Source organism: Gastrolobium bilobum, unplaced genomic scaffold (assembly GCF_033153095.1).
Source record: "Gastrolobium bilobum isolate Gb01-03AN ecotype WA unplaced genomic scaffold, APGP_CSIRO_Gbil_v1 utg7600, whole genome shotgun sequence".
NCBI classification, from domain to species: domain Eukaryota; kingdom Viridiplantae; phylum Streptophyta; class Magnoliopsida; order Fabales; family Fabaceae; genus Gastrolobium; species Gastrolobium bilobum.
The window spans coordinates 40586-53325 of NW_026897674.1; the positions used below are offsets into that span (position 1 = coordinate 40586).

The 12740-nt window shown below is 32.5% G+C and overlaps 1 protein-coding gene across 1 annotated transcript; it reads left to right on the forward strand.

Moving 5' to 3' along the window:
* The first annotated feature begins 9353 nt into the window (after positions 1-9353).
* On the forward strand, positions 9354-11458 carry LOC133309235 (SWR1-complex protein 4-like). Its single transcript, XM_061509991.1, has 4 exons — positions 9354-9465; positions 9576-9662; positions 10375-10440; positions 11405-11458. Exons 1-4 carry the CDS (start codon positions 9355-9357, stop codon positions 11456-11458), a joined length of 318 nt encoding a protein of 105 aa, XP_061365975.1. The 5' UTR covers position 9354.
* Positions 11459-12740: the final 1282 nt, after the last annotated feature.

Sequence of the window (12740 nt, forward strand, 5' to 3'; positions counted from 1 at the left end):
AAAAGTTGGTGCAAAGTACCATATTTTTTTTTTTTTTTTTTTTACTTTTTTTTTATATATATACATATATTTTTATTTTATTTTATTTTATTTTATTATTTTATTTTATTATTTTATTTGTGTATTTTTATGTATTTATTAATTTTTATTAATTTATTTATTTATTTATTTTTTATTTTATTTCTTTTTAACCGTTTTGTATTTTTCATGTGGGTTCATCTACCACCGACCCCAATTAATTTGGGATAAAAGTATTGTTGATGTTGATGTTGATGTTGATGTAAAAAGAGTTGTTTATTTTTCCAAAAATAGTTCTTAGTTAGAGGAGACGAGTTGAAAATAAGTCCTACCAAAAATACACACTTAATTAACTTATTATCGATCGTTGTTACTCGTAAGTCGCGTTGTGGACTATCTTAAAAAACGACTTACTTGCATGTGAAAATTTGCTGATGGTCGGATTTCAAAAAGGATTGATGTTAACTACTAGCATGTAAAAAAATTCTCTTCAATTTCTTTCGAAACTGATCATAATTATTTTTTTGAGGCGAATCAGAACTTCATGGTATTCTTACGAATTTGACTCTTTGAGACGCCTATGAGACTAATCCAAAGTTTAAGAATTACGGTACTTATGCCCCTCCACATATGGTATTGATGGGATTCGAACTGATGTATTCTCCCACTACTCAGTTTCCATGCTACCAATTGAGCCACCACACTTGGGTTTCTCTTCAATTTTTTAGTTGCCTCTCCCATGTAAAAAACTTCTTTCCGAAAATGGAAAGATGTGATCCATCAGAAGTTGGGTGTAGCTCCACTTGACTATGAGATAGAACACGACAATATTCACATCTCCTTTCTAGATATTATTATTTGCAGACATTTCTACCTTGCTACTATGACACCATGGTTGCAATTCGACTCGGATGTAGCGAAGGCTAAAGATCTTTTCAAAAGTAATTTTCTATTGAACTTTTGACATTGGGGTTCAAACAGTCACTTTTAACTACCGTGACCAGCACCCAATCAGTTACAAAAATCAATGTTAAAACTAAGAAAAAAAAACACCTTTGAATAGCTAGAGACATCATAACAAAGGTTGTTTGTCTTTTTGCTTTATTGATAGATAGTGATCTAGAGGTGACAAAATGGTTCATCTAATTCATTCATTTAACCGGCCACAAATGGCACCCGTTTCAACCCGCCTTGCATAAAGGTGGTTCAAAACGGATTGGCCCGTTGGGTCATTATTTTTTTACTACCAAGAAATATTTTATTTGTTATGTTTAATTGTTGAGTAAAAATAATTTTATGTTGCATAGAATAGTATATCTCATGATGTGAAACAAAATCAAGGTAGTACCCACTAAAAAAGAAAAAAGAAAAAATCAAGATGGATCCACCCCACCTTAATTTTGTTCCACAACATAAGGTACACTATCTTATGCAACATAAGATTAATTTTATCCTTATTTTATTTGTTATGTTTAATTGTTGGGTAAAAATAATCTTATGTTGCATAAAATAGTGTACCTCATGATGTGAAACAAAATCAAGGTAGTACCCACTAAAAAAGAAAAAATCAAGATGGGACCCACCTTAATTTTGTTCCACAACATGAGGTATACTATCTTATGCAACATAAGATTAGTTTTATCCTTAATTTTTTTGATATCCAAAATTTTTATATGAGTAATTGAGTACCTTTCTAAAAAAAATAAAGAAGAAAACATTTTATTTATAACAAAAATTTAATTTTTTTAACCTCCAAGGGTAGCTCAGTTCCCAAGGGTTTGCTTGAGTCAGGGGTTCAAACCCTGCCTCAAGTTTCAAAGGTTAAATAGGAATACCTCCAAGCTATACTAAAAAAAAAAAATTATCCATATATGAAGCCAAAAAATAAGTTCTTATAGATATTTTACTGAATATTAACTTACATTACACTTGAGTTTGGAAAAAATGTGAAATGAAATTAATTTAAATATAAAATTAATATTGAATTCTTTCTATTTTTAAAATAATTGACCTGCTAACTTGTCACAAAACGGCACTGGTTGATATTTTCAACCGAATTTTAAATGTGGGTCAGGTTGGGTCATTTCTGATGGGTTGGCGGATGACAAAGAACTAATAAATTAAAATTATTTGTTTTGTTTCTAATTCTATTATAACAATATTATATATTATTTAATTATTACATCAGATGTATAAGAATAATGACTACTATATTTCCAGCACAGCATATTGCATTGATAGATATACTTGCATGAATTTCAATTTGCTGGAAGTCTTTGATAGAAATTTTGATTTTTTATTATGCTATTATATATAATCTTTCGCCATATCTCTAATTGTCCAAGTTACTTTTCTTGTTCGATATATTATGATTATTATTAGGGTTTTATTTATCTTAAGTAACAGCAAAACCACAATATCTCCTGTCCTCATATCGGTAACTGAGCCACTCCCTTTTTTTTGTTTTTTTTCTCTCACCTTGGTGGGTCCTATTTTTGAATGTGTCTGTAGGAACAAAAATTTATTTTACTGTTACTTGAGAGTAATAAACCCCTTATAGCCATTGGGATTTTGGACTATTTTAACTTTTTTTCAGCGAGATTTTCTATCAAACACAATTTTAGAAGAAGAAAAAAATAAGTGTGGTAAATGACGCTGTAGTCGATCGAGTATACCCTATACATTTTAACAATAACGACGTCAATGGTCAAAACAATAAAATCATCTAAAATCGAAAATATCTACTTCTGTAGTAGTGAGTCAGTGACGATATGCTCCTAAAATCACACACCTGGCCTATGTGGTTGCAAACACATAATCCATTGAAAGAAGAAAGACCCATCTTTGTAGCTTCAACGGGATAATAATTATTTTTATTTAATTCAGATCTGTTGGACAAGTGACTTCTTACACATGACGCTTACGGAACACCTAGAGGGGGTGAATAGGTGTTCTAAACTTTTTCAAAAACTTTTTGAATTCTGTAAACAAAATATCTAAAAATACCTAATCACTTGTATCTTCAAACTCCAACTTTAATTTGAGATTTTTTGTAAATCATTTGTCATCATCAAAATATTTATTCCATAATGCATAAGAGGTCTTCAATCTCTCCCTTTTTGATGATGACAACTTAAACTCAAATTGAGACAAGTAAGAGTTAGTAGCATAAGATATTAAAATCATGTAATCACATACTCCCCCTAAACATATGCATACTCAAAATTATTATGCTAATTAAAAGTAAGGCATACATATGTTCTCAAAACTTCTCAAAAACTTCCATTCAAAATATGTGTTGCGTAAAATCGGCAAGTGCACCGATCGTACCAAGTAATAAAATGATGAGTAGAGTATCGTCTCCACGAGGATTGAGGCACCGAAGTTATTACAATTATTCCTCTCTTGTTGGATTAATAAAAATGGTTTTAAGAACAATTTTGGTTTTTAGAATGAATGAGAACAATTTAAGAAAATGTAAATGATTCAGAAGTTCTTTTAGAATTCAAGAACAAAATATTATAGGTTGGAAAAATATTTGAGAAAATATTGCGGTAAAGAGACGCCAACACCTTTATGATCCCCACCTTGTAACTTGAATTAACGTTTACATTCAATTATGCAATTGATCAAACGACTCACTATCTTTTATTTAATTTGTTAAGCCTTAATTCCTTAATGATCTTAACCTTATCAACCCTATTAGAATCCTAATCCTTTATCCTTTTTTAAGTTGACCTTTCGAATCAGGGAATCTTTCACGTTTGCGATTTATGTAGCCTATCCCTAGTGCATACATGAACAGTTATCTTACCTCTTGTCAGGAATTAGAATTATAATATTCCTATTGAAAACCCTAACTCTCGCAATCCTAAAAGAGTGATCAGTTCTAGAAGAATTATAAGATGAAGAACAAGGTAAAATAAACTCAATTAACATAGATGAATATAAATTTAACCAAATCACAAGGGGTTCACATCAAGGGTTGTGACCCTTACCACAATAATAAAACTAGCCAGACATATTCATGTCTGACAAAATAAAAAGAAAAGAAAATAGCATTTAGAACCTAAAAGAGAAAAGGAAGATGAAGCTCTTCCGTCTTGATGATCGAATCCTTGAATCTCCTAGAAGCTCCAAGGAATTCCCACTCTCTTTGTTGTTTTTCTCTTCTTGATTGTCAAAAAGTTCTTCCTTCCTTTGTTTCTAATCCTTTTATTAGGTTTTGGGAAAATCTACTTTCAATTGCTCTCCAATTGGGCCCCATTTTTGAGTAATTCGCATCAGATTAACACTGAAAAATATCGCTACTTTGCGCCAAGTCTGGCGCACTTTGCATGAGAAAAAGAATTGAAGCTGTCAAACGGCGCACCGTACGCCAGGTCCCGCGCACCGTGCGCCAAGCTGGAGCACCGTGCGCTAGGTCCCGAGCACCGTGCGCTAGGTCCCGAGCACCGTGCGCTAATCTGGCGCACTGTGCTCCAGGTCCCGAGCACCGTGCGCCAAGCTGGCGTACCGTGCGCTAGGTCCCGCGCACCGTGCGCCAGCTGGAAAACTGGACTTCTCTCTTTTGCTTCCTTTTGTGGCGTTTCCTGCTATTAAAACACATAAATTGAGTGAGAGAATGATTGAGAAGGAATAATCAATATTTCTTGCATTTATGACTTTTTTCACACATTTATGATTAATTCCTTGCTTCTTTTAAGTTAGAAAGCATCATATGCTAGACGCACATCAATATGCATAAGCTCATAAGCTCAATTTGATGATATTCATATTTTCTCCCCCTTTGACATCATCAAAATCAATTATAGCATATAATAAGGATTAAAGATGGATAAGACATATAACAAATATATCATATATTCAAAGATTACCCATGTCTTGTATCAAGTTTTGATTCTTTGCAACTTTTGGGCTTAGTCTAAGAGGTTCTTCAATTTGCCAATTTCTTCAATGTAATCTTCATCTTTTCATTCATTTCCATTTTCTTTCAAATACCTACAACATCATCTTCCACACTTCCCTTTCTCGGCATATTAGCAAGATCAAGCATTTATCAAATAGTGCAAGTATGAATAATAGGCATTATATGAAGGATAACTCATTTATGATTGCTAATAAGCATTATTTGTGAAAGATACATTGAAATAGGCTTGTTGTCCTATTTTGACAGAATTGAATATTAGATTAAAATAGTGAACTATTCAACTTTATAGGCATGTAGTACATGAAATAGGCTTTCTATCCACATATAAAACATTTATATTGAACATGTATAACATAAGATGAGTTAAAAACAGTTTATGCATGTCATATTAAACACCAAACAACAACTAGACATCATGTGCAAAATGATTTATAAAAAAAAAAATAGTCCATGACACATGATGCATACATGCTCACTAAGTTTTCTTAGGAACATATATCATGTTCTTAACCTTGGGGCTACAGAACATGCTAGATGTGTTAGGTTGAGGTCTATAAGATGTTGAAGCGATGTTGCTCACATTTATAGTCCTCTTAGGAACCCACTTAAGATTAGTTCTGTTTAGGCCACATTTCTTAATATTGCATTGATATACAAGATGACCACTCATGCAACAATATGTACATTTCTTAAATGGTAGTTTAGACATGAACCTAAGAGGATAATGGTTTGTCTTTCTTGGTTGAGCAAATGGAGGTTTGTGAAAACCAAGTCCATGTTTTGTAGTCTCAACCCTTTGTCTACCAAGGAGAACATTCAAGTTATATCTCCCACTAGTCATTCTATCAACCATTACCTTCAAACTATCCACTTCATTAGATAATTCAACACATTTAGTACATGAAATAGTGGAAGGGGGGGTTCACATCATCACATGATCCAACAAGACAATTCATGAAAATATTTTCATTTTTAAAATCCTCATTGTCTTTCATTAGATCATTTACAATGGTGGTCAAACTATCAACTTTGTCTTGCAAGCAATTTTTCTCATTTTTAATTTTCTTAACCTTAGAGGTTAATTTTTCATTTTCAACTTGCAAACACTTATAAGCATACAACAAATCATCATATGATGGACCAACCATAGAAGAGGTATCACAAGAGGAGCTAGAACTACATATTGAATTAGAATCACATACTGAATCAGAATCCCACATAGAACTAGAAGAGTGGCTAGAATATACCTTGATTTGATCTTTTTCAATTTGTGTCATTAAGCAAAGGTTTGCTTGTTCACTTGATGAGGAGCTTGTAGTACTTGAAGTGTCATCCGAAAATACCATGTAAGCTCTCTTCTTTTTGCTCTTACCTTTCTTGAACTTGCCATTGTCATATTTATTCTTTTTCAGGCAATCCTTTTGGAAGTGACCTTCCTTTCCACACTCAAAACAAGCATTGTTTGAGTTGCTTTCTTTTCTACTTGGGTTATTGGCCCTTCTTCTCCTTTTGTTGAACTTTTTGTTGAAGAACTTGGTGAACGACTTGTTAAACTTTTTCACGAACACTGTCATTTCATCGTCTTCACAGGTGCTTGATTCACTTGAAGAAGTATCAATACTTTTCTTACTTTCCTTGGATTGGGAAGAAGAAACTTTTAGAGCTATACTCTTTGAATTTTTCTTGTTAAGCTCACGGTTAGCCCTTCTATTTAATTCCAACTCGTACTCCTAAAGCTTTCCAAATAAAGTAGCAATGGACATTATGGAGAGATCTTTAGCTTCATAGATAGTCGAAGCTTTTGCATCCCATTCCTTAGTAAGACATCTCAAAATTTTGTTAACTAACAATTCATCATCATGAAAAATATTTAAAGCATTCATTGATGTAACTAAATGCATGAAACGTTTTTGCATGTCAAATATAGACTCACCCTCATACATCGCAAAGAGCTCAAACTCTCTAGATAATGCATTTTGTTTAGAACGCTTTACTTCACTAGTACCTTCATGGGTTGTTTCTAAAATGAGCCACATCTCACGTGCGGTCTTACATGAAGATACTCGGTAGTATTCATCCTTACCAAGTGTATTAACTATTAAGTTCTTTGCTTTTGAGTGGTATTGGGCACTCTCTAATTCTGCTCTAGTAAAATCTGTGTATTTTTTAAGCACACTTTTACCATTGTCATCTAGTCTAGTTGGAGGCTGATATCCTTCCTCTACACTATACCAAATTTTAAGATCTACCGACTCAAGGAAAATATGCATCCTTGTTTTCCAGTAGGGATAATCAATCCTATTGAAAAACAGAGGGCGATAGGTGGAACCACCCTCAAGAGGAATATCCTGATGGAAAGAAGCCATAGGATCTTTAACTCTTTGGCAGATAGCCAATCACTCATAGCACTAAGCTCTGATACCACTTGTTGGGCAAGTGACTTCTTACACAGGACGCTTACGGAACACCTAGAGGGGGTGAATATGTGTTCTAAACTTTTTCAAAAACTTTTTGAATTCAGTAAACAAAATATCTAAAAATACCTAACCACTTGTATCTTCAAAATTCAACTTCAATTTGAGACTTTTTGTAAACCCTTTGTCATCATCAAAATATTTATTCCATAATGCATAAGAGGTCTTCAAGATCCTTACAATTTATTGTCGCATAGAAATTAAAAACTGCTTAATTTATTAGGGAAAAGTTTAATTAAAATTTTAAAACCCTTGTGGTTTCTCTTTAAATTACGTATTCTTTTATGGTTATTTTTTTATTGTTTATCTCTTTATGATTTTTTCCATCCAGCCTATTTTCTAACTCTATCAAAAAATAAATTAAACTATCAATTTTACCCATGTAAATATAATCATTGTAAAGATAAGAATTTTATTATGCAATGTTATTGTTTTCATCCAACTGTGATTGTTTTCTAAAATTTATATCAATCTCTCAACAAAGTTTTCACCTCAACGATGTTGAGAGAAAAATTTCAATAAAAGTTGCAAGTTAGCAACTAATTTCAATCTTCCAACAAAACAATAGTCATAACATTGTTATCAAGAATGAATGCTTAGAACTATTATTTTTTTCTTACAAATTTATATATCTTTAAAAAAAATTGACTTGTATTTTATTCACAATTATTGTTAGCAAGAGTTCAATTTAATTCATATTATTTGTATTTTAAGTCAATCAGCTAACCATTTAATTCAATTTATGATAATTGAGGAGCCGATTCAACTCTTTTCTTTTAACTGAATCGGCTACTCGTTTATTTAAATTTTTCTAGATTTTCATGTTTTACTCGTGATTAATTCACTTCTCATCTATTTGTATTTGCTCCTAGATTTAGCGTAATGTTGGTGAGTATTATATATTAATAGACAAATTTACTCCTTAATATATTAATATATTTTCCAGTATTTTTATTTTCTTTGTTACTTATATTTTGACTTACAATTTTTTTCATTTTAATTTTTGAACCCATAAAAAAATATTCACATATAAATTGATTACTTAAGTAATCTTTAATTTTATTTATTAAATTTAAAATATTAATAAATTTATATAACTTAATTTTTTTTATGAAAGATATATAAGTTTGTAAGAAGAAAAATAATAGTTCTAAGCATTCATTCTTGTAAATGATATTGTGAATATTTCGTCTTATTGAAAGATTGAAATTAGTTGTCAACTTGCTGCTTTTATTGTAAATTTTCTCTCAATGTTGTTGGGATGAAATTAATTTTAACAGTTTAGTATAAATTTTAGAAAACAATCAAAGTTGGATGAATAAAAAACAACATTACAGTATAAAATTCTCATCTCTATAGTTATTCTTTTTATAAGGGTAAAATTGATAGTTTAATTTAAGTTTTAACAAAATTAGAAGGTGAACTACATGGAAAAAAATATTGGGCGTAAATAACAAAAGAAAAAACCATAAGGGAGTGTTTGGTTTAGGGTAAATGTTCAGAATGATAGATATCTGATGAGTGGGAATATAAGAAGTAAACGTTTGGTTTAGGGTGGTTCCTGATTTAGCCACCTAAATGTGATTCATAGGAAACGTAGATGCATAGCTATTTCGCCTCAAAAAGTCGGCCAAAGAACTCCTCCCACCAGGTGGTATTGCCAAAAACCTCGACAATTTCTCACCCACTAAACAAAGCCAAAAACGAGCGTACCCCTTGTTTGCGCGTGAAAGGACAATGTCGCAGGAAAGCAATAAGCAGACTTGTTAGAGTTGTCACTTTCAAAGACCAAGACTTGCACTGAGGCACAAGGAAGCATGCAAGCGAATGGGTCTGCAAAATAGGCTTCACCATCGTCTTCTTTCTGGTCTGAAAACCAAAGGAAAGCATCATCAGTGAGCAGGAAGTGAGGTTGCTGTGGGAGGTTTTTCTATGGATGCGAAGGACATCCAGGGATTACCCAAAAATTCCTTCCCACCTCTGGAGAAGAAGTCTCGACCTCAGAAAGAATCTCAGAGAAAACCAGATGGCATTTCGCGGGAGGTACCCTTTCCCTTTCTGTTTTCACCAATCTACACTCCGTTTATTTTTTTGCACCTTAGGGTTTAGCCAACTTAACATTTTTTTTGGGCTGGTTTGCTGAAAATTTGTAGGTGTATGCGCTTACGGGTGGATTGACAGCTCTTATGCCTGCTGTTGATTCGTCTCAATTGAAAAAAAGGCCTCCATCAAATGAAAAGGTTTTCTCTCTTCTTTTTTTCAATAATTCTTTTTTCTTTAATTGAATTTTGTTTGACATGTTCTCCTTTTTCACCCCCTAATTGTTTGTTGGAGCTTTGGTTAGTGATACAGCATGGTCATGTTAGTGAGTTTGACCAAAATTGGGGTTTGAAGCTGTACACTTTTCTTATCTTATACAGTTAGTGATACAGGATGCTCAGTTTGGCTTATTTCTCATGCATTGTAAAATAGATTAATTAATGAAGCATGTGAACCTAGTCATAGTTTTACGAGGTTACTTTGTCTTTACTCTCTTTTTTTCCACCTAGGATATAAGAAGAAACATTATTAGGCATACGAAAGCAAGATTCCCAAAAATGAAAAGAAGAAGAAGCATGTAATAAGATGTCCTCTTATATTTGGTTACGCATTTAAACTGTTTTGCTTTACAAACGAAGAATGAGCTATACTAGGGTAACGTTTCTTTGCAAAATACTCAATCATGCAGGTGGAAAATTTTCATTTTAGTTTAGCTTGATTGTTACTTGTGACAATGTAGGTTGAGGAATGTATAGGTTGTTCATGTGTGTTTCTGAACCTATAAGCTAATGCTTAAAAATCTCTTGAAGAAGAAAATACCAAATGATGTATGTTGTCTAACATTTTATCTTAATGCATTTTCGACTGACATTGTGATGTTATTATTATACATTTGATCTTTTGATGTTTCAGATCACTTGGCAATGGCTTCCTTTCACAAATTCTGCTCGTAAAGATGATCTTCAGCTTTTCCATTGGGTAAGTTCTTCTGTTAGTCTCTGCAAAACTTTATGTTATCTATCAACATGGAAATATTGGGTGTAAGACTTACACCCAATGTTATCTATCAGCATGGAAATAGTCGTTAAATGCACATAGATCAACAACTAGGATTAGGTGTAAGACTTACACTGCTGTAAGTTGATCTTTCCCCATTGTTTAATTGCTAGTTGGTAAATTATTTATATTTCACTGATGATCAAGTTAGCTGTAAATAAAGGGGGAAATTTGTGATCAATTTGGAGAATTCTGTATATCTGAACCTAGCATCGCTTTGTGTCTTTTTCTTTTGTACACTCAATTGTGCTTCCCATTTATAAATTAACTCACCCTTAATCTGTGCTCTTTTGAGAGTTGAAAGTTGAAACATATTGACATTCTTCAAGTATTTTTACATGTATCTCTGTTATGAAGTGTTAAATGTGCTCACCCTTAATCTGTTACTCAATTGCGCTTCTCATTTATAAATTTACTCACCCTTAATCCGTGCTCTTTTGAGAGTTGAAAGTTGAAACATATTGACATTCTACAATATTCTTCTTTTATGTCTGTCAGTTTCACTCATTGGTATTTATTCTGTCAGCACGGTCTTCATTTTGTGCATTATGTACTGCCAACTGCCTCACATTTTAGCTTGCCTCATTATTTTGATTGTGTCCTAGTCTTTTTGTCATGCTACAACGGGGAAAAAGTCATGCTGTGGAGAAGAACATTGGAGTTCTTTTCTCATTGGCATTGACAAAGTGCTCATGCATCAGGTTATGATGTTTGCCTCTTGATGATGTGAAAATTTGATGATCTATGTCTTCCCAGATAAACTCCAAAGGCTAACAACATGAACCATTCAAGCTACTGTGTTTGATGTAGGGTTTATGAAGTAAATATTCTGCGTTGAAGTCAGATGTAATTCCTATGTATATGGACCTTTCCTTAATGAATGCAGTGTGACTATGTATATGGACCTTTCCTTAATGAAGGCAGTGTGGCTTCATTGTGATACTTCTGTTTTTTGTTTTTTGTTTGTTGCATCTTAACTCTGTAATTTAATATAAATGTGATATGTTAACCAGGTTCAAATTACTTCTCCATTCAATGTGTGTACTCAAATGACAATGATGTTGGATTTTAGTAAGATGGTTATCAACACAATACAGAGTTACTATTTTATGCTTGCTTCCTTTTAATTAAGTTGATGTTTCTAGTTACATACGTATCAGAAAAATGTTTAGTTTACTACTCTCTCGAAATAGCTTTAATTTATTTATTCTGGAAAGCTTAAAAAATAAAAGCTTCATAAAAAAAATAAAAATGAAGTAATGATGTTCGAAGTGAACAAAATTTACTGTGAAGGCGTAGATGCCATCCGTTATTGCAAGAAAAATCGAGACGGAGTACGACGTAATTGTAAGGAGAGAATAATGAATGTTGTCAAAAGTGCACCTTTTTTTTTTAATCGAACAAAATTGCACTTCTTCCATGGGCAACAACCAACCAGCCTCCAAATTACCAATCAACATGAATGGTATAGATACAAGAATTTTTAAACTACATGTTTAGACGCCAGGATCCTAAGCATGGGTCCAAATAAGATAAGTTGTTATTATTATCATCATCATTATTACTATTTTGATAAAAAGAAAAGTTAGATATTGTCAACAAAAGATGTATAACACAGCAGATACCGAAACAGTACCAATCAAATGCAATATAATTGGTGTGAAAAATTCAAATGAATAATATGTGGTTTCCATAAAATGGAGAAATAATTATATTCCAACAAAGTTCATAAAACTCAATTCCTAATCAAGCATGCGTAATGGGCATTCAGAAAATAAACGTTAAATAAAAAAGTAATACAATCAGTCATCACAGGGAGCCAACCAGACTTTCTGGTTAGAAATTACATGATTTTAAAATCAGGGTTATTTTCGTAATACCAACTTGTTTTCCCATCTATATTTTACCTCCAACCAAACATAGATTTTATAAAAGTTACCTAATTTCCCCAGTAAAGTTTTTTCCCACCAAACAAATTTATTTACATTTCCCTACCTATCTCACTTTCCAACTATTACCCTATCAATTACATTTCCCTAGTATTCAAGAAATTTCTCCTCAACCAAACGCCCCCTAAAGGAACATGATTCTAAGAAACATTATAGAGGAGGCTTTTGAAATTGTCCCAACTTATAATTACATGACCATAACTCACACACACACAAATTAAAAACTTCTTAACTTATAGGGTGGTATTCTCAAGTGGTAATCTGGATAAGATT

Excerpts from the sequence above, each read along its gene's own strand:
- LOC133309235 (XM_061509991.1), top strand. The coding sequence starts at position 9,355 with ATGGATGCGAAGGACATCCAGGGATTACCCAAAAATTCCTTCCCACCT. Across the intron at positions 9,466-9,575 it reads CAGATGGCATTTCGCGGGAG|GTGTATGCGCTTACGGGTGG; the intron begins GTACCCTTTCCC and ends GAAAATTTGTAG. Across the intron at positions 9,663-10,374 it reads GGCCTCCATCAAATGAAAAG|ATCACTTGGCAATGGCTTCC; the intron begins GTTTTCTCTCTT and ends TTGATGTTTCAG.